Below are 22,846 nucleotides of genomic sequence, written 5' to 3' on the forward strand. Positions count from 1 at the left end.
ACCCAGTGGATATTTGTCTGTCAGTCAGTCCCTCTGTTTAACTGTCTTATGTATTTAGATGCAGAGGTCTTGTTTGTATTGCCTGGTTGTGCAAGGTCGGGTGCTGTTGAGACTAATGCTGGGCCTGCTTGTGCCTTTTCCATGCTGGGGCCTCCCCCCTCATGCCCTTTTATTATCCACACGGGAACAGAATAGGTGTCCACACACTTGGTCTCAGAAAAGTGTGGACCTGTAGAGTCATTTTCACACTGGACATGGGAGGCAAACCCTCATCATCTCCTAGTAGAGGATAAAAGAACCCCTCCCCCCCTCCCCCCTCGCCCCCCCCCCCTACTTTTTCCCATTGACCTAATAACTTGAAAGCAAGAAAGAGTTTTTTCTCATTTTCTGTTTCTTCTGTAGTGCTGAGTTATCAATAAAGTGATTTGGTCTTGCTGAAACGTGCTGTCTGGATTAATTTTTTTTTAATTGTAAAATGTCGTGCCAAATATGATTGCACAGTTTATTTTCCTATTGACTTGGCATCACCACTTTAGAACACCAAGAAAAAGTCTGCACTCTACTTTTTTTTTTTTTTTTTAAAAAAGCAGAGGTGGAGTTTTTAAAAATCTATAGAAGAAATGTGGTTACAATTATTTCAAAAATACTAACATAAATGTGTATTAAATTACCAATGTTTTTACAGTCTAGATGTCATTGAAAAATACTTTTAGTCGAAACAGATATTGAAAAAGACTAATGGCTGGTTTCACAGACCCGGATTAGCACTAAAACTACTTAATGTTATTTTAGGTAAAGCAATCCAAGATTAGGACCAGTCGGACTGTGTTGAATTCAGGTTTCTTTTAGTGTTCCTATTTTCAGCAGCGTTGAGTGTTTCCTATAACTTGTCACAACTGCTGTTGCTGTTAACACATTTAGAAAACGTATGGCAAGGCTAAAGTTTAAATACTCTGACTGGTTTATAGCCCCCTATTGGCAGTAATCTTGGAACAACCAATGTTATCTGAAGACAAGACACCCACAATGTGTGCAAGCTGTCATTACTCATCACACTGGACTTTACTGTACTGTAATTACACATTGATGTAAAGTAGATGTGGGTGATGCTGAGATGTGAACTGTTTTACTGGGTATAAATCACTAATGAGAAATCACTCAAGGATCTGTATAAATTCCAGCAGATGTCATCTCATGCACAGAGCATACAGTGTAGTTATAAAGTTAAAAAAACAAGCTGTGTATGTTTTAATGTAGTTTCTAGCTAGAATGTCAGTTTTTGCGATTTATAAGGTATGTTTCCTAGATAGGGTGTCTTGTTAAGAGAGATCATTTTGCAAAATGAATGAAATGACGAAAATTATACAACTATATGCCCTACACACAATGTATGAAAGCAATAGCATGCGCAGGGTGTCCAAATATGTACCATATTTGAAAACCCTGAAGTGTGTTATTGGACTTTTATAAAATTGGTATTTTAAATACTCTATCCTGTTTGGTCAAAACAAGTCACATGGGGGTGTTGATATTCCAGCATATCGCCATTGCTCGGCACTTTTTATTCAAAAACGGGCAGATAGAAATTAAGAACAAAAACGGCATTCATATTGAAATTTACCGCAATAAACATGACCGACGAGATTTATGTAAATGTTGAACTTTTGGGAAACCGAAGTGTACATGAGATATTGAATGAATCTGAATCGGACACCAATGATTAGTTAAAGTAGTGAAAAAAAGCAAAAGTATTCAAATAAATTCAAAACTCGTCATTCTGGTCGCTCTGTGCCTTCTCCCTGGACTACGGCGTTTCCCTATTCCATTCTGAAAATAAATAGTTAAAAAATATCTCATAAACTTTCAGCTTTTCACAAAAGATTTGGGTCCCTCTTGAAATAGACTTTGAGGTTAAAAGATGTTTTGTTTCCGTTGCTCCCGCTGTCCGTTCTTTGGTCTGCCTTCCTCTGCCACTGGACCCACCCCCTGCGCAGCTGTGTGATGGGAGGCTGAACATTTATAAATTAATCTCGCCAGTTCCTGCCATACCTTTTAAATGTGTCCAGGTACGATGGTATAATGTCTTCTGCTGTGCTCTGCGTTGTTTGAAATTGTTTTTCACACTTGCCCAGTACTCCACGTTACCAAGCTGTAAATTGCAAAGTCAGTTTGATAAATAACAGGGTATTCCATGCGAATAACGTCTTTCCCGCCACTGTGAAGCTGTAGCACAAATCTGGTATGGATACCTCCTGTTACTACCCCGGATAACAAAGGAAGATTAAAAAAAAACACACTCTCACCTGATATTATTGCAGGTCTTGGTCCAAAATGGAAAATTACCTTTATGGTAACAGGGTCCTGGGAGACAGTCAACATGGTTTTAGGAAAGGGAGATCGTGTCTAACTAACTTGCTTGATTTTTTTGAGGATGCAACATCGATAATGGATAATTGCAAAGCATATGACATGGTTTATTTGGATTTCCAAAAAGCTTTTGACAAAATCCCGCACAAAAGATTAATTCTCAAACTGAACGCAGTAGGGATTCAAGGAAACACATGTACATGGATTAGGGAGTGGTTAACATGTAGAAAACAGAAAGTACTGATTAGAGGAAAAACCTCAGAATGGAGTGTGGTAACCAGCGGTGTACCACAGGGATCAGTATTAGGTCCTCTGCTATTCCTAATCTACATTAATGATTTAGATTCTGGTATAGTAAGCAAACTTGTTAAATTTGCAGACAACACAAAAGTAGGAGGAGTGGCAAACACTGTTGTAGCAGCAAAGGTCATTCAAAATGATCTAGACAAGATTCAGAACTGGGCAGACACATGGCAAATGACATTTAATAGAGAAAAGTGTAAGGTACTGCACGCAGGAAATAAAAATGTACATTATAAATATCATATGGGAGATATTGAAATTGGAGAAGGAATCTATGAAAAAGACCTAGGAGTTTTTGTTGACTCAGAAATGTCTTCATCTAGGCAATGTGGGGAAGCTATAAAAAAGGCTAACAAGATGCTCGGATACATTGTGAAAAGTGTTGAATTTAAATCAAGGGAAGTAATGTTAAAACTGTACAATGCACTAGTAAGACCTCATCTTGAATATTGTGTGCAGTTCTGGTCACCTCGCTATAAAAAAGATATTGCTGCTCTAGAAAGAGTGCAAAGAAGAGCGACCAGAATTATTCCGGGCTTAAAAGGCATGTCATATGCAGACAGGCTAAAAGAATTGAATCTGTTCAGTCTTGAACAAAGAAGACTACGTGGCGACCTAATTCAAGCATTCAAAATTCTAAAAGGTATTGACAGTGTCGACCCAAGGGACTTTTTCTGCCTGAAAAAAGAAACAAGGACCAGGGGCCACAAATGGAGATTAGACAAAGGGGCATTCAGAACAGAAAATAGGAGGCACTTTTTTACACAGAGAATTGTGAGGGTCTGGAATCAACTCCCCATAATGTTGTTGAAGCTGACACCCTGGGGTCCTCCAAGAAGTTGCTTGATGAGATTCTGGGATCAATAAGCTACTAACAACCAAATGAGCAAGGTGGGCCGAATGGCCTCCTCTCGTTTGTAAACTTTCTTATGTTCTTATGTTCTTAAGGGTCTGCGTGATTTAAAATAAAGGCAGTCTTACTTGTGCTGTGTCATGATGAAAATGGGCAGTACTAGTTTACTTTAAAATGTAATGAATAAACCAAGAATGACAAGAAGTGTAACAAATCCCAACTGTACTTTCAATGGCAATGTTCAATTCAATATCTGAAATTATTTTTTAATGAATGCATTTTTGGTTTTATTTTTTTTATATTTTAAGGGACTATTTTCTAAGGTCAGGCAAAGGTGGAAGGATATTTGATTAAAAAAAACAAATTTTTTGTTAAAAACACGTTTTTACATGTTTTTTTTTGTTTTGTTTTGTAATGTTGGCTGATCCATTTTATAAGTGCAATAAGGCATTACAGGGTGTGGGATATACTCTAATATGCACACGCCTCGGGCAGTTAAAACTACTCGGCTTCGCTTCGTTACTTATTACAGTATATCCCACATCCTGTCGTGCGTTATAGCAAAACGCTCCCATCTTACACCACCCTGAAGTGAATTGGTTGTCAAATTAATCTTACAGTGGGTATGAAAGTTCCAAGCTGTGCTGGTATGGTGACATATCTGCACAAGTTAGAACGCTTGTTAGCCAATAAGATGGATACCTCTATTTGTGACATCCTATAATGTATAGATTGCACCTGTGTAGATGATAATACCGTGGTTTTTTAAAAATTATTATTATGTGCACGTGTGGATTTTTGTATATACCCATTTCTTACCAGTAGAGGGAGAAATTGCTCCAGAATTGCTGTAGATTTCTAGAGCCTGGCTGTTCTTCTCAGCAGGGAACACAATGTGCTTCAGTGCATCTGTACTCAGGTTATATTAAATAGCATGATTCTCAAATCCACAAATATGCAGAGTAAAAACATTGTTTTACTGATTTAACCACTCTCTTTTTCATACCTGCCCAATACGTCCAATATTGTAAAGCCCAGCACAAAAACCATTACCAGTTGGAAATTAACTATGGATAGACAGAGGCAGAGGGAAGAGAGAGTTTTTTTTTTTTTTTTTACAAAGATAGAGAGTGTTTAGGGTAGCAGTGTGCTGATACTTGTACAGTACTTGTAATTATCTTAAGGAAGTACTTATTGGTAGGGATTAAATAAATTACACTTGAGAGGAAGTAGCATAGTAATGTGACAAATGTATTAAAATCCTAGAAGGAGTTGACAAAGATAATCATAGCCTACAGTATAAACTTTAAAACCAGGACCAGAGGAAACACAGATTTAGCACAGAGGGAAGGAGACTTCACACACAGACACTTTGTTGATGCTGATTCATTAGGATACTTTAAGACCCAACTTGACAGTGTTGAGATCAATTAGCTACAAGGAACCAGTCAAGTACTGATGGGCCGAATGGCCTCCTCTCGTTCAAAACCTTGCTTATATTCTTAAGTTTCTTTTCATTTCGCTGGTTATTACTGAAACACTGACTCCTGTCTTTAATGGGCTGATAAACAGTTTGCAGTGCGCGTTTCAGGAGTTTATATTGTCTGGGACACCTAAAAATGGGAATTACTTGTCAGTGTGAGTACACCTATGTACTGTATACATGTTTGGGTATGTCACCATGTATATATGTTTATGTGTATATCACAATGCATACATGTGTGTTTATGCATATTACAGTGGATTCATATGTGTTTGTGTATGAACATGTGTTTTTCTGGGGATTTTTATACCTGGTGCACAGGAAGTGAATCCACACTATAATTAGTTGTGAAGATTAAGGGGCTTCACTTAAGTCAAAGTGAAACTAAGTTCTAAACTGGAAAACTAATTGATCACAGCTTGTCTGCAAGGGGTTAGTTCACTAAGCTTGTGCTTTGGTGGATAGCTTGCTCCAACTATTTTAAAAGAGGAGTGGAATAAAAAATACTTATTTTACAAAACCTGAAAGCACTCTGAACTGTCTATTTCTGTATTTGAAACAGCAACAGCTTTTCAAAGTGCAGCCAACTTGGCATCGTAATAATAATATGACACAAGACAATACATTACAGAGCTAACTGTTAGTACTATATTATATTTAACTGTATACAGACCCTGCGGATGTTTACCACAGCCAGGGTTACTTATGAGCTCCATATCAGCGACTGCAATAACAATACTGTACAGAGGAAAGCGGCCTGGGTTCACAAGTTTAATGGATCTTTAAAGTCGACGAGATGGAGGAATAAGATCCCTGGGACAAGGAGGCCCCAGCTCAGTTGTTTCCAGTCTGCTGTGCGATAGTAAACTGACACACGTAGCAAAGTGTAATAAAGTAACACAGTGAAAGCATGCTAACGTATAGGCAAGCATTATAAAGTAAAGCACTGAGAGGCATGGCAAAGTATATAAATAAAAAAATGCAAACTATAGAAAACTATGGCAAATGCATGGGGAGGAAACATAACTGCAAAATAACTGCAAATATATTAGTGTCAAATTTTGTAATGCTGGAACAGCTGAAGCTTGCCTCTCCTGGGTTAAGAGACCCAGCTGGGGACTGTTCTTCAGAAAGACCTGGGGGTGGAAGTGGCTCCATCTGATTTTTGGAAAAAATTGGCTAAATTCTCAAAGCTCTTTACTCCAGACTGTCATTAGAGTTGTTTTTGTCTGGAAAAACAAAAACAAAAAAACACCATTTACAAATCTTATGGCTGGTTTCAAAGACGTGATTAGCACTAATCTTGGACTACCTAGTGTACCCTAACCTAAGATGAGATAGTCCAGTATCAGTGCTAATTGGGGACTATGAAACCAGCCATATAAGTAATAAGAGACATCTTCAGACTCACTCACAAAAAAGTAGTAAAAGCATATCAAATTCTAATAAAGCATAGTGAGCTAAGCATTGTAAAGCCCAAAGTTTGGTAAAGCATATTAAAAATAAATAAATGAATAAATAAAAAGGTAAATGCATAGTATAACCAGGGAAAAAAAAAACATGGGTAAACTGCAAACATAACCACACAAATTTACCTTGATAAACGTTCAAAGGCTGTGGGGGAAATCCACTAAAGTAAACCTTTTCAGTTATACAAGAGATACAGGCGACATAAGAGAGGTAGAGGGGGAGAGACTGTACCATTCAAGACAGTGATGCTTTTGTAAGCAATAGGGAGACTGAGTGCTGGCACCTCTTCAAAGAAGGTTATTGTTAATAAGAGTCTTTCTGTGAAGGCTCCATTGTTTGATTGTGCTTTAAGCAAGGCACACGGTGTCATATGCATCAACAAAGTAGCATTGTCTATGTCATGCATCTGTGTGCCATTTCTTGTGTGTTTGTGTCATGTATGTGTTTATGTATGTATGTGTGTATGTACAGTATGTATGTAATATTGTATGTGTATGTACTATTGCACAGTACTGTCAGAGACACTGTACTGTACTGTATTATAATATTTACCCATAGAACTGTGGCGCTGATTATATACACATTGCAGTTTTGTGCATTTACTTGAACTCAAATGTTTTCTGAACACTATGAGTATGCTTGTGTGATTCTGCGTGTGTTTCGCATTCTGTGCATGAGTGTGTCTGTTTTCTGTGAATCGTTAATCTGCTCCAATCTAATTGGCTGGACACAAGTTGTGCTGTCATTCTCTGCTCCTGTTGCCATTGAATAATATTGTGCACTGAGCGAGGGAGGAGGAGCTTCAATAGATGGACACGCCCCTTCAAGTATAAAAACCAGATACTGGTCCGCTGAAAGCTAGAGTTGAGCCAGTCCATTAAAGGAGTGGAGAGGCTGCATTGAATGGCACCGCACCTTGCACACCGATAACATTTCAGTTTTTTTTTTACCAGCTTATTCTGTGATCTCAACCCGCGACTTGTAAAGTTTATTATTATTATTATTATTATTATTATTATTATTATTATTATTATTATTTCTTACCTTGGACGGCATAGAAAGAAGGAAAGCAGGAGGAAAAGGACAACTGTGCATCTTTTATTTTCTTGCTTTTCACTTCAACAGAAGTTCAGAATTCATGTCTGTTTATTTTTCTCCGCTTCACTGGTGAGTTCCTGCCTGCCTTTCGACTTGCTCCCTCGCTGTCTCACCTCTGCGAGGTGGACAGTGAACGATAGCAGGTTCTGTCCGAGGAAGTTTAAATAGTTAACTGAATTGTAACTGTCTTCAGAGGACACAGTCGCTGGCACTGCCATTGTACTAGTCTGTAGACGGATAGCTGAAATTAAACCTGTTTAATTTGCATTAGATTTATCAATGATTATGGTCTTAATTTTCTCCTGTTACACATCTATTTTACAGTGTACTAGTGTAGCAAGATTTGGCAACAAGCCCCGTTTCTTTTTTTTAGTACCTGCTAAACTTCTTCTTTTTTTTTTTTTTTTTTTTAACACGATACAATCCAAGGTGTTTGATTTTCATGTTTTTTTCTTCCTAATGAGCATCGTTGGTCACAAAATGTAATCGTTTATATAGTAGGAAATTTATTATTGTTATTTTTTAATGTAATCGTTTATATAGTAGGGAATGGATTTTTTAAGCTACTATAAATTCTTAGTAGAAATTAAAATGTGAATTGAGAATAAAGACATTTTCTATCAAGGTTCGATTGTAGTTTACACTCGGTTGCATTCAGCTACAGTTGTAACTACGCGATGAAAGTGCTTTGGGGTTGACTGACATTTCCTTTCTGAAAAAAAAAAAACAACATTTTGTTATATTGCCATTTATGATGTCGTTGGTGACTAATGTATAACGCTAATGCTGATTTGATGCAAACGCTTGTATCAGTGGGGAAGTTACATATTGTATTGTAAACCTCCGTTGTTTTTAGAGGGATTTTTAAAAATATATATTACTGACACATTTGTCCCCACATTGTGATTTACCTTATGCAAAAGTTTTTGGTATTTGTTTTTATAAAAGTGGAAAACGGACTAGAAGTACAGTATTATTATTAGCGCATGTTTCAGAGAATATAAAGGTCAGATTCCATAGAAAGTGGAAAAATCGAATGTACATATACCCTACAACCTGTACCATCATCACAACCGTATGTTATGTGCATGGAAAAAGTAGACATTTTTGTTTAATGCAAAAAAAAGCGGTGGTATTAGACTATTTCAACAAAATGTGGGATGCGTTTTGAAACAACCGGTTTTTCGTAAGTTAAGTGTAGTTATGGGGTTGTGTGGGTGATTTATTTAAAATTTTTACCTTCACATCTATTCATATAGATATATTTATGTCTGTCCTGTATATCAGTCTGTTTTGAGTTTCTACTCCTAGAATGGTCGTTTAGTTCTCCTGATCACAACGGGCAGGTATAAACACTTGTCCTGGATAGATCTGTACAGCACTCAACCTTGCCCTGGTAATCTGATGGGTGGCAATTTAACGAGCCTTATGCAGCGAATGGATCTATTCAAAACCGCAGTTTATCTTTACTGTGATTATAACCTTTCCTGTACAGCGCAGTCCGCTAGCCTTGTATTAAAACAGCCCTCTTTCCGCTACGGTACCAGATGAGCGGTTTTCAGGATCAATAATGCAGACGGATGCAGTTGTAGCCGGTAGAGCGAATGTAGAGAGCGCATTGCTAGGATGTGGACGAAGTGCACTTTTGCTTGACATTCATTTGCATACAGCACAGTAACTAGATTATTAAACCCGCTATAATATAAAGTAGCAGGTGAGAAATTTTTAAAAGGCTGTTCAACTACCCGTAAAGCAAAATGCTATGTAATTGGTAGTGGTGTAACAACACACTAATGTCACGAATCCCGATACAATATGTATCCTAGTATAAAGGTCACACTACAATATGGATCACGACACTTGTGATGCTTTTGGTCTTGTATCACGACACAAACTGTACGTTCAGGACGATATGATTTATCATGTAGCCTAAAGAAAGTATCATGTTTTTCAAGTCTTGTTAAGATTGCAGCGAGTAAGCTGTATTTGTGTAATTTCCTAAACGAGCCATGCAGTGACTACTTATTTACTGTGTTTCCTGTCATTAACCCTCTTCTGGTGCCTTCAGTACTGCGTCATTGCAGCAGCTTTCTTCTAATAAAAGCACGGTGATGTAAATGTAGCTTACTGTGTCATAGCTACAACGTAAGGTGTAAAGCTGCATTACTAGGATGCAAGGATTCTGTGAGTCAACATGCTTGCTGTCTGTCTCGCCACACGGGCGCAGTGCCCTGGTGTGTGTGATCCCGTTCTGCTGTGCGGTACCGCTACGGTCAAGCTGAAGGGAAGGGCACACACACGAAGAGTCTTGTATGCTAGATCAGTTAGATCCAGTGCGTGTGCTTTAGCTTTGAGGAACGAATGTTCTATTGGTGACAATAGAAGAATGATCCTCAATGACACTAAATACATATAGCCTAGGTTCTTCAAATTGTTTACTTTGTATGTTTTATTATTTCCCCCAATATGCACTGTTTCAATCAGTGGTCAATGTTTAGTTTTTGATAGTGTCCCTGTCTTGCGATAGATCTGATCAGTATCAGATAGTGTCGAAACCTTGCTTGTCTAATATTCCTAGGCATCTTTGGTATTGCTAAAAATGTTGAGTTTTATAGAAGAGCTGCCTATTTAGTCTTGGGTGCTGCTCATTCTTTCTTGAGACCTTCACTCTATTTTAAAAATAGTGTGAAGGTTTTTTTCTTACTATTGTAAAAGATCTGTAGACACAGTTGGGGTGAAAGTAATATAATGGCCAGAACGGGGCTGGTGATTACCTTTTTTAATAATATTGAACGTCCGAGTCTAGTCTAAACCAGGTAATAATAAAACCCTGTATGCGTGTGAAGGGCTAGTAAAGCAAGCAATGGTGTAAAGTATTCTAGTCTCTTCTCAAACTGTTTATGCTTTTGTTTCTGTGCTTTGGACTGCAGTGTATTAAGAGTAACACAGTGGGCAGAGTGTGTTTTTAGTTTGTAATTCTCAAAGCCTTGTAAAGTTGTTTTGCACGCCCACAGTAAAGCAGTAAAGTTTCAGAATTATTTTGCACATGCATCATGGTACTGTGTTTTAGAGAACAGTGGGGTCTTTGCAGTGACTGTGTACCATTTAAAGCTCATCAGCTGAGCATAAGGGCTGCATTCAAACAGTTCCTAATGTGCAGTAGGATCTGGATTGAGACTGTGTCCTCGTCAGTCATCTAAGGGAGTCCTTTTCAAAGCTTGTCGACCTAAATTTAGTAAACCTCTGCTATTAAAGCTCTCAAAGTTCATTGCATTTTGTTCATCTGCTTAAATGGTGGTATTTGCAGTCATCTAAAGTAACAACTGCATAGTTGGAAAGCTAGAGTTAGGCCCTGCAAAATAAATAAGCTTCTCCACTGATGGCTATTCCACTCACTGGTTAGATTCCTCGCTTCTCACACAGCAGGTTATTTATAGCCTTCTATTTGTGTTGCATTTGTTTGTTGCAGTGACATGCAATTAAGGCTCAAACAACAATGTAATGGAAATCTTGATGAACCCTGAACTGTTTAAACATAAGGTCACGCTTGAAGATCTCCTTTAATGGATAACCAATAAATTGTGCAGAAGTGTCCTAAGACAGTAAAACAAGTTATTTGTGACTGTGTAGCTCATCCCGCGTACAGCCCGATCTGTATTTTTATAACGAAATATAACTACTAATCCTGCAGTCGTTTTCCACGTGTGTGCAATGCGTTGTAATTCTTGACAGAATTGAAATGTTTATTGAATTCATTTTTCTATATGTGACACATTGTCTGTCTGCAGCCCTGTGTACCTGCGCTCTGCTGACATGACTGAAGTAATGATGAGCAACGCCACCATGGATGACATCAGGCTCAGTCCAAGCAAGGACCGCCTCTCCTACCAGGTAAGCCCCTGCAGCCCACTTTACCCAGTCTTAAATGGGATCCTTATCCCAGACAAAGCCGTCCGTCAGAATTCCAGTACTGTCTTGGCATGCACAAAAGGTTTTCTACAGTATGTTACCTTAGGATTGTAATGGACATAATGTGCAGTTAAAAGGGATAGCTTACATTTCAATTTTCATAACTTTAAATGTTCTGCTGAATTTACACAAAGTAAAAGCATATTAGTGTTGTAGCGAGTGCGCTAGTTCATTTAAGATGTAGAATGGCTAACCCTCATGTTCAAGTTCTTATTAAGCCTCTGGGAGAAGCTCAGTTAAGCTTGAGTCTTTATCTCCCTAATTAAAAGTGCTCTAGTTTTTGCACATTGCTTTTAAATCTCACACATTCTCTTTGGACTATGTTCGACTCCATCCTACAACAGATCCCCTGTGTCTTTAATATTCAGCATCCAGAATGAGATCATGAAGGAAGTAGGCAAGTCCATGATTCACAGTTTCATTTCCTACTAGTACTACTAAATGATAAGCCATTTACTAAATGTTTAAAGAGTTAGTATCTTGCTATTACTCTCCATTTGTTTTATGGATCATGCTTGGTGGTTCTTTTGGTTCTACACTATATATGGACATAGAGCAGGTTGGGCTAGCAAAAGTTTACGTTTTTGGAATGAAGACTGTTGGTCCCAGCACTTTGGATTCTCAAGGCAAGTTTAAGACCAGGTGAAAGCAGATTTAGAGAAATGGTAACTCAAAATTGGAGCAACAGAACCCTGAACAACACTGAAGGAGTAAGTGGAGGTAAAGAAGAAACCGGAATGACATTTGAAGGTGCTTGCTCTTTAGCTAAACGTGGTGATGTCTGCCAAAGTCCTTGGTTTCATGTGCACACAACAGTAATTGTGCTCTTTTGAGGAGTGTGTGGATTAGCCAGTTCGTTTTCTGTTTTATTTGGGTAGCAACCCCATATCAAGTCATTGATGTTGGATATAGGACTGCTCCAGCCCTGAAATCTGCTTGGCCTGTTCTGATTATGCTTCTTCTGCTGTGGAAAGCCATTCACAATGGAGCAGAGGCACCATGCTGACTCAACCACCCTTTAGCACAGAGTGCACACATCCTGCAAAGTTTGTTTGAACAGACTGAATGGCTTGAATTCCTCAGATTAGTCAGATGATGATCCATCTTTGTTTTTGGGGGTGGAAAGGTAAAATAGAATTGTTTTAGATGGTTTAATGAAGGCACTCATCTCAACACTGATCTGGAGGTTAACCACTGCAGACCAGAGGGAACACAGTGTTGCATGAGTGTATAATTACACGTATTACAAATATTACAATACATCTCACTAAATTGTGTGAACCTAACCAATGGTGTTTGCTGAAATTCTCTTTTGTTCCATTTTAATTCATCACATCAACCCAAACACTAGTTCAGTGTACCCTCCTCACACAAGTAAATGTTGTGACATTTTAAACCCATAACCTTAAGGCCATGTATTGAAAGCCCCAATATGTTGGGTGTAATTCTACAAGGATGCAATGTTCCATTTTGTGGTGGGTTTTTATTTCATTTTTAAATACTTGCTTTTTCTGTACCTCCGGCACAAAGCACAGACCTTTGATCTGCCAGAGGGCTTGTTCTTGTTTTAGATGGAGGGGCTTTTTCAGGTAACCTCTTCTGATAGCAGATTAACAGATGGCAAGAAGTAAACGACAGAGATGCAGAGGAAATCCCCTCTTTGAAAGAGCTTTGGGAGTGTTAAAAACATGTCTGTCCTGAAGTAACTGGCATCCTTGCAGCGAAACTAGGCTGGAAAGGTTCAAATGTTGAACTGAAATCCTAAATGCGTAGTAGCCCAAAACAATTTTCGCAAAACACTAATTTAGCATGAAATCTAATGAAAGGAATCTTGCGTCTTAAACTGAAGTTCCATTGTGTATGTGATAGTTAGCACCAGTCGGACTACCTTGCCTGCTGTAAAGTTAATATTAGTTAGTCCGTGATTAGTGCCTTCAGGGGTCTGTGAAACCAGTCATTAATCCTAGTAGATTTACAGCCTTAATCAAAACATTAATTACAAAATACAAAGCTGACACAAAACCCTATTATGTGGTATGTTTGCAAGTTCAGATCTGTGCCCAGCTGTCTAGAGTTTTGTATGTGCAGAGCTCCTTTCTGCAGGGCTGGGTATAGTTTATATAGTACAGAATGTATTATACATGTAATCTTTTACGTACACTGTGTGTTGTCTTTTTTAAATGTATTTTTTGTTAGTTGATGGGCTAATGTTTAAGCTGCCTGTCTGCATGGTACAGTAGAGACGCTTCATAATGACAGAGTGACATGGTTTCTTTGTGCTTCACAGCTATCTTGCTTCATCAGATGGGTGCCCTTGCCCTCCCAGTGCAGTACAAAACAGAAAGGGGGGGGTGGCTGGGAGTCAGATTTTTGTATTTTTTCACCCTGCTGATGAAAGTAGTTGCTAAATTGAGCAGATTTGATTGCCAAATACAAAGCTCTCTTGAGGAGGGCTGCACGGCATGCGTCGCCTGGCCAGCAATCTCTGCAGTTTTGTGAGAGTAAGTCTTTTATGATCTATTGACTGTGTTACTTTAAGAAATCCATTGTGTAGAGCGCTTATTTTATTATCCATCCTAATTGTACTACAAGAGCAGGAGATTAGTGTTTATAATTCTTTCAGACATTAGCTGTTCCTGAGCTGTATTCTGTCCCTTCAGCACTTGTGCTGTGATACGTGGGAGAACACACTAGCTCTTGATGATATTCTTTACTGTGCTTTTTATATACTGGTGAAGGATTTCGAATTAGTATCTGTGAAACTTGTAAATAAACAGTCTAGCAAAATTGAATGGATGTCCAAAATGTATTTTTATTCCTAAAAATAGATTGAGAAATACTGGGTTTAGGCTCTGTGGACAGCAAACCTTCTACTAAAGGATAACCTTTCACAATCACTTACAGTAGCTAGCAAACAACTGATTGCCGATAAGATATGAATTGGTGCCCGATAACCATTCACACTGTGGGAGGACAACCATTCCTGGAGTGCTGCTCACAATCTCAGATCCCTTAATATCCTCTGCTGTTCATAAGCCAATAAAACACATTGCTGCTTGTGAAGCCACTCTGCCACGTTGTACTGCTGCGGGTGGTAGGTCCCTTCTCTTTGGGCTGTATTGTCGGATTTTAATATGCATATCTCTGGATAACACGGATTTGTTTGGGACAGCGTACATCAGATGCGATTTTCTATATGGTGTTTTGTCAATGACTGCACCCATTATTCTGGGCAGGTCAGGTTTGTTTTCTCTTTTTTTTTTTTTAAGGTCGCTGGGGTATGGAGGAAGTGGTTTGTGCTGCTGCCTCCTCAGACCTTGTCCCCTTGCATCAGATGGTGAAATGTGGTGTTTGCATTTGGGCATAATGTTTTGTTTGGTAACAGGTGATAAAAGCTACAGCATGTAACTGTCTTGTATGTGGCTACAGGAGACAGATCTAAGCTAGTGAACAGTTAACCAGGATCTGCAGCCTGTTTGGTACAACTTGGCACTGGAACAAGGGCTGCCTTGATCAACTGTTTCCATTGGCATACACCTGCATTTTCAGTAATGCCAGTATTTCACGGGCAAAAACCGTTCTAACCTGCGTGCCAGAATTTAATTTGCACATTATCTGAGTTAACCTCTAATAATAGCAATGCCTGTTCTCTTCATGCCACACACAGACACTGAAATCATCACAATACATATCTTATAAAGAAGTTTAATGCTGACTGTTACAGTATGAAACATTTTGATGCCAGTCTGCTGCTTTGTTTCCAACTGGTAACCTGCTCTACTGAAAACTTAAAGCTTTTATATCCGAGTGTTTATCCTGATTAACTTTTCTTGCCGGTTGCAGACTGTTCGCATCCTGGCTTTCAGTGCGTCAGTTGTAATAGGGGAATAGCATACTAGTTCAAGGTTCTTGCAACTCCATGTGGGCGTCATTAACCCATTGTTGATGGAATGCTGCCATATGAAACCTCAAATGATTAGGAAGTGAAGCCGTGTGGACTGAGGGCTAGCCCAGCGCTGTGCATTTATTCCATCGAGTGTAGTGGACAGTGGTTGGGCAGAACAAACCTCTTTCCCCCCCATGCCTTCCACTGCTGGAAATGTTGTGCTGTATGTGTAATTTAACTTGAATATCTTGCCTTTTTCTAGCACTATCCTCAACTGCCCTCAAGAACAGGAGGCCCTTTAACTACTGCAAACCCATTTAATCGTGTGCCATAGCAAGTTTTCGAGCTTACTCAATTTAGGACTAACTTGACTGCTAATTCTTTAAAGAAACTCAGAATTAGAGTGTGGCTATAAAGGGGTTTACATCAAAGAACCCATCAGTGCTTGATCGGATGTCAATGAAAGGCTCTATCCTGTGTGTGTTGGATTGCCATTGTGCCCACTTTTTAAAAAACTCTCTCTCTTGTGTGTGCAGATCTTCCCAGACCCATCTGACTTTGAACGCTGCTGCAAGCTGAAGGATCGCCTGCCCTCCATTGTGGTGGAGCCCACAGAGGGGGACGTGGAGAGCGGGGAGTTGCGCTGGCCCCCCGAAGAGTACTTGGTAGGAGAAGAGGAGGAGCATGAAGAAGAGAAGATGTGCGAGGAGGTGCCTGGCAAGGACAGGCAGTCCTAGAGCTCCCTCGATGCACCAGAACAAAGGACATAGAGGGCAGGAGAGGGAACCAGCCTGCACAGTGACCCCTACACATCTGCCTGCCTACCTTCACCACTCCCCTCCTCTGTGAGGGCTCACACACCTTTTTATAAACCCCTTTTCACTTGCACACTCTCTGCTACGTCCTGGTGGCTGCGTGTGTCTGTGCACACCTGCTGGGTTGGAGTGTGCTTCTGTTGACTGCAGTTCTCACGAGACACGTGAACGAGCCAGAGCTGAAGCGCTTCCTGTTGTAGGAAGTTGCTTTCTGCTGTTTTGAGATCTTTTTTCGGACTTGTTCGTTCTGTGTGGTCGGTTTTTTTGTGTGTATTTTGAGTGCTGCTGCAGCGGTGGGTGGTATAGTGTGTGTGTTGTGTGGTTTTTTTTTTTTTTTTTTTTTGGAGACAAGGGTAGGGGTGGTGAAGGGTAAGCAAAGACAAAATGTTGAACCTCTAGGATTGGGGATTGTTGTAAAGATACTTGCTGTGTAGCCATGATTCAGATGGGGCAGTTACATGCCCTTGCCCAGAACCTATTCACTGCAGTATTTGTTTTTTTGTTTTTTTTCTCAGCAGAAATTGCTTTCAGTCTCTCCTTTTGAGTGGAGTACTGTTCACTTTTTTTTTTTAATGCTTTTTCATGCACTGGTTATATTCATCTTAGTCTTCAGCCTGCCTTACCATCAGCTCTGTTAAACACAGAAGCTGTCTGTAATGGGGAACCCCCAATACTAGAGGGCTACAGAGAGCTTGCTCTTTTCTCTCTCTCTCTCCTTCCTCCTTCCACAGCTGTGCAGATTCTGGAAACCCAGAACTTTTGTGAGGGCGCTCAGTACTGTACAAGCCCATGAAAGCGGGTGTTCAACCTTCCTGTAGTGTTAGTGCAGCCTGGTTTTAATGGCTGGGAAGTTTCTTCTATCAGTGCTATACAATCCTTTTTTTTTTTTTTTTTTTTTAAACTTTTCTACAGTGACTATCGCAGTACCCTGAATGAATTCACCAATTTTGCGTCGTGTGTGTGTGTGGAGTCCTTTTAGTCATACTCTCCTATGGCCCCTTTAACTGTTTTAAGCAGGTTTGACAACCCTTTGACCTGAGATGTACTCGATCAGGAAGGAGTGTGCCTGGCACAGCCAGCACATTGCTGACTTGAACCTGTTCACCTTTTTTATTTTTTATGTACGCTGGGCAGCCTTGTGGAGAGTTTTGTTTCACACCTCCAAAACAGCAATAACTTCTCTCTCTTTATTCAGCAATGACACAGAGGAAGCTATGTAAATTATATATATATATATATTTTTTCCACCTCTTCTCATTCAGAACTGTAACGGGCAAATAAGATTGTGGTCATTGAGCCTGTTTGCTCACTCTGGCTCCTTGCATCAGAGTATTGAAAGGAGTGTGGGAGGTTGTCAAGGTAGACTGTAACCTGCATCCCGACTAGTCTGTTTCCAATACTGCACTAGCATTCCTTTTAAAACCACTGTTACATTTACCGCCCCTCTGATTTGACAGATGCAGGAGGTTTACCGATTTTGCTCTGAATGATTCTTGCTCAACTCCAGACAATGTTAAATTTGCTGCAGATCAGGGGGTTCAGGTATTTAAACGCATCTGCAGAGGGCAGGCTTGGGTCTTATTGGACAGCAATGTGTTGGTGGAATGTGCAGTAGTTCTCAGTGTGGCCAATTCGGTAATATCCCATGTAGTAAAACTCTTATCCTGGTAAACGTAACTTACCAGTCTGACAGAGCAGATGGGTGATTTTTTAAAATATTTTTTATATTGCATTAGGAATAGTACCTGTCCTGAACTTGCTAAAGTGAGCGAATGGAGTTCTCCCAAGTTGGTAGCTATTATTCTGTGATACCACACAAAGTACTCCTCTCTCCTGTGGAGTGCAGCCAGTATAAGCAGGACCAGATCACCACTGTCCCACCCATCCTCCTGCACATTCCTGTGACCAGTCTTCTTCTTTTTTTATTTCTATAAATGTGTATGTAAATCATATGATCTTGCTGTTCTCAGTGTATCTTGATGGTTATCTGAACAAAAAATAACTGTACATTTCCCTGTACTATATATGATTTTTTTTTTGATGCTCAGGGAGATAGCTGGCATTTTTTCAAACCACTTTTCTGTCATGGTGACAGTTTGTAAATAAATGTTTTGGAACTGCTTTCCAAGTTTTGTGTTTGGGCTCTTTCCTACTCTTTCCATGTTCATGTATCCTGCTCATTCTTGCTTCAAGCACCTACCTGGTAAATGTTCTGTATTCTGTTTTATACAAACACCAGATATTTGTCTCTTATTTTCTGTGGAGAACAGCTGTTCCTTTTAATACTTAAAGGAGCGTCATTTGTTTATTGCATTTTATATAGCACTTTTTATACAAATATTGCAAAGCACTGTACAGTACATAGCAGAAAAAAAGAACCACAATACATTTGTATCGCATGTCAAGCATACAACTGCCACAGTCAGACCATTTAAGTAACAGTATCCACAATAGAAAAGTTACATAAAAACCCACTAAGATAAGAGCCATTTGATGAAAGTGCATTTAGTCTTGACTTGAAAACTAATGGTCCCCGCTTCTCTAACAAGCTGAGGCAGAGCACTCCATAATTTAGGATCTCTACAAGAAAAAGCCCTGCCTACTGTGTTGCTTTTGGTGACCCTAGGAATAGCCCGCATTCTGTGATCTCAGAGCAGTTTGGAAGATCTGGGTCAGTAACTCCTGCAAATGAATTAGGTTCTAATCCATTCAGGGCCTTGTAGGTTAACAGCAAAATCTTTCAAGTCTATACTGCACAGGGAGCCAGTGTAAAGAGGCCAAAACAGAGGTAAAGCATTTACAGCAGTTTCTGTGTTTTGTTCAAATGGTTATTGCTGATTGTCATGGTAACTTACTTTATCTCCTGAACTATCTTGTGATCTCCACAACATTAGTTTTTTGTTTTATTCTCAATGGACCACGAGAGATTATTGATTTACAAATGAGTACATAGAAAAAACAAAGACTAGAGAAGGCATTTTTAGTACGGTCAGGACTCTGATCAGGGTCCCAGCTGGTTTGAATTAGTGAGAACCCATCTGCACGAAGGCCACGTTTTGTTGGTTCTTTTGACTGGTCCCAGTGGTGAGCTTTGATTTTACAGCTATGATCAAAAGTGTTGCATCACCCTAGAAAATCAACTTATTTTGCTCCAAGTCATCGAACGAACCCTGCTGAATAATGTTACTTTAACATAGCGAACAACATTACGTTTTGTAGTTTTCCCATATATCTAATGAAAAAATGACAAAATTGGAAATGTTACCTTTCAAAATCCAACATGAAATACTGTACTACTATTATGGCTTCTGGTAGACTTTTGCAATATCATTGTGTAGTTTCTTTGATTTCATGATGTTAAATAAAAGGTTTTCATGGCTGGAAAGTTTCTAAATTGTGTTCATAAAGTTTTTTTTATTGTATCAATTCTAAAATTCTAGGTGATGCAAAACCTTTAGCCACCGCTGTACATAATGCACATATACAGAGCATTAACTATTCGTGTCTTGAGCAGCTGCATTCTCAAACCGTGCATTGGGTGCGGCCAGTTACAGCTCTGGAGGTCTTATTAATTAATTCATTTCAAATGATAGAAATCCTGAGAGGCACCGTCTCATTTTACAAGGGGTTTTACGCGCAATCCAGTTCTATTTCTCTCACTAAAAACCTTACAAACACATTCTCAGTACAAAACCTGCAAATCAAACATCAGCACTTACACTTTAATATTACAAACACAGTCCAGCTTTACATAGTTCTAAAGCACTTCTGAATTTCTTTCATTTATTATTTAATCTGGTTGACCCTTCCCATCACTAGGTGTTCTATATTCAAGTGCCACCTCTAGCACATTCCTTATTATTACTCTGGACCTGTGGTCACATGAGCTCTCAAAGAACAGTGTTGATTATCCTCTTTAATACAGGAATGGAAATAAGCCTCCTATTGAATAGAAAGTCATCCATTCTAGATTTTAATACAGGCTTGATTAGCCACAGTGTATAGGTAACAGCCACAGTCTTATTAAACTCATTGTAAAACCAACAGGAATAGATTAAACTGCCATGCAATGGGAGTCTTATTTCCATCTGTGTAATAACACACTTAATTGACTGGTTACCCAGACACCAATCAGAACTAGTTTCGGACTACCTTATTAGTGATAATCAGGTCTGTGAAACCAGCCATAAAAATACTTAGCTGGTGAAGCCTGAGTATGTGCCTGTACTGTACATCAGCAGTCCGACACTGACAGCGAGCGAGCGAGTCTGCCTGCTTGCCTCTGTGACCTAGAAAGGCCTGAGCTCTGTGTGCTGCTGGTGAGCTCAGCCCAGCTGCACTTACAGTGTTTAACAAACACGCTGCTCTATTTGTGTCTCTTTCACCTGTGTGTGCGCCTCTATGACTTTGAGATATTTTTAAAACGTGCAGAATGTGCTGCTTGCTCAGTGTGCAAATCTCTGTGGTTCCAAGCAGCGTGTGTGTTTGATTAGAATCGAAACTGTGCTCCGAGACTCTGCAGTGTTTTTCTGGAAGAAGCTTGTATTGTCATTGGGCCCAGTCTTCAATCTGTGTGAGCCAGGTCGAAGTCTGCTCCCTTCTGTCTTTACAAGGAAAAAAACACAAGTTTCATTAAATTACTGTATAAAAGCAACTGGGCAGATAGATGTCAGAAGCCGTTATTTCTTGCTAGTTTGAGTTGTATGTAACACCCTGTAGCAGAAAAGTGCCTCTGGTCCTTATTCTTATAAAACTGTACTGTAGTGAATTTTAAATAAACATACATTATCTTCGTGAATTCGTTGTTTTGTAAATGTACTCATTCCGCATAACTCTGCTTAGCGAAACAGACATATATTTTGTTTTATGTTAAAATAGACTTCAGTAAATTTTTTCAAAATTCGAAAAGGCCTTTGAACACTAAATTATAAAAGAAAAGACAGGAAAAAGGCTTTGTGAATGTGGGTCCATGTGCTAGTCAATGTATGTGTGTGTATTTGCAGTCTTCTACATGTCTCTCCATATAAAAAAATACTTTTCACAATACTCTACTATACCGTCAGAAATTACAATAAATACATCATAGAAAACTATAGTGTTTTTGAACAGTATTTTTTCTATGGGTCTGTCTGTGTGAGAGTTTTTTGTGTTTGTGTGTGTCTCTCTCTCGCTCTCTCTCTCTGTGTTTCTGTGCATCTTGCAGGTTGGAGCAGAGGAAGGAGCTCAGCAGAGCTGCCTCCTGAGCATATATAAATAGCAAAGGAAGCCGCAAATTGGGGGGGGGGTAAAAATGTTACAGCACTGTTTTCATACCTTTACAAGATTTACAGACTGTAATTAGTTTCATTTTCAACTTTCAGACTGCCACCCAGGAGATATAGTGGAGAGTCAGAGGGGAAAACATGTGAGTAAACTGCAGCTAGGACAGACCAGACCAGACTGTGATCAAAGCACACTGACCACTTAATTCTCAGCTTATTACTCTGCACCTTAATAATGAGCACTAGTCTAAACATGCCACTCTCTACTCTCCAGCACTGCTGTTTACTTGGATAATTGCTGTTTTTGTCTCCACAGTTGAATGGTATCAGTGGAAAAAGAAATGAGCACAGTAGTTAAGTGCTGGAATCTCTGACTCAGTATGATTGTCTCTGCTGGTTGATTGTGGGTCTGTTTCTTTGTCTGGGGTGGCAGGTGAGGAGAGGAAAAGAGATAAAAGGGACTTTGCCCTGCTGTGTCTCAGAAATTCCATTAAACCCTGTATGACCTGGACAACAAGAGATATGCAAACGTGAAAGTGCTGAGTCACAGTGCAGACACACGGCTTCACTGGGGTACAGCGGGGGCAGCAGTGGAGTGCAATGCAGCAGGTAAAGCCTTGCCCCAGTGCCCTGGAATGAGAAAAGCAAACACACTCACTGCCTATAGCGCCTCCTATAGCAAGGCTAGTGTATAGATTTACAATAAAGTTAAAAAAAAAAAAAATTAAAACATCTTGTTGTGGGGCTCAACAGGCAAAGGTACGTGGTGTGCAGGGCGAGTCTTACAGTCAATGAGGGAAGGCTTGCATCTTTGCTGGGGATTCCACAGGTAATTAATGAGTGAAGGTTTGCATCTTAGCTGGGGATTCCACAGGTAATTTTGCATTGGCTGTGGCGCTCCCACTGGTTAGAGAGGCAAAAGTGGCAGGGTCACCTCACCACTGTACAGCAGCCTACCCTGTAGAGGCCAGTCACCTGGTGAGCCCAAGTGGACACCTACAAGGCTGGCCCTAGTCCTCCAGGAGCCGGTAGTCAATACTGTAGTTGTTCTCCTAGCCATGCTGCTTCTAGAGTCTTGGTTAAAAACAAAACCCAGTGCCCATTGGGAAGGTCCTCATCACCTCACACTGCATTGATCTATAGGGTCAGCACAGCAGATTTGGCAATAAGAATGAAGTGGAGATAGACTTAGGACAGAGCGAAGGAGTCACTTCTTCACATTGAGTGGTGAGGGTATGGATGTAGTCATGCTGTTGAGGCAGAATCACTTGGATCCTTTAAGACCTGACTTGACAATATTCTGAGATCAATTAGCTTCTAGGAACCGAATGAGCTTAGATG

General features: G+C 39.7%; 1 protein-coding gene across 1 annotated transcript; it reads left to right on the forward strand.

The window, feature by feature from the left end:
* Positions 1-7,350: 7,350 nt before the first annotated feature.
* LOC121316202 (protein LBH-like) lies at positions 7,351-18,372 on the forward strand. The gene is made up of 3 exons (XM_041251092.1): positions 7,351-7,643; positions 11,363-11,465; positions 15,966-18,372. The coding sequence occupies exons 1-3, from the start codon at positions 7,615-7,617 to the stop codon at positions 16,164-16,166; spliced, it is 333 nt and encodes a 110-aa protein (XP_041107026.1). The 5' UTR covers positions 7,351-7,614; the 3' UTR covers positions 16,167-18,372.
* The last annotated feature ends 4,474 nt before the right edge of the window (positions 18,373-22,846 follow it).

Source organism: Polyodon spathula, chromosome 5, assembly GCF_017654505.1.
Source record: "Polyodon spathula isolate WHYD16114869_AA chromosome 5, ASM1765450v1, whole genome shotgun sequence".
Taxonomy (NCBI): Eukaryota; Metazoa; Chordata; class Actinopteri; order Acipenseriformes; family Polyodontidae; genus Polyodon; species Polyodon spathula.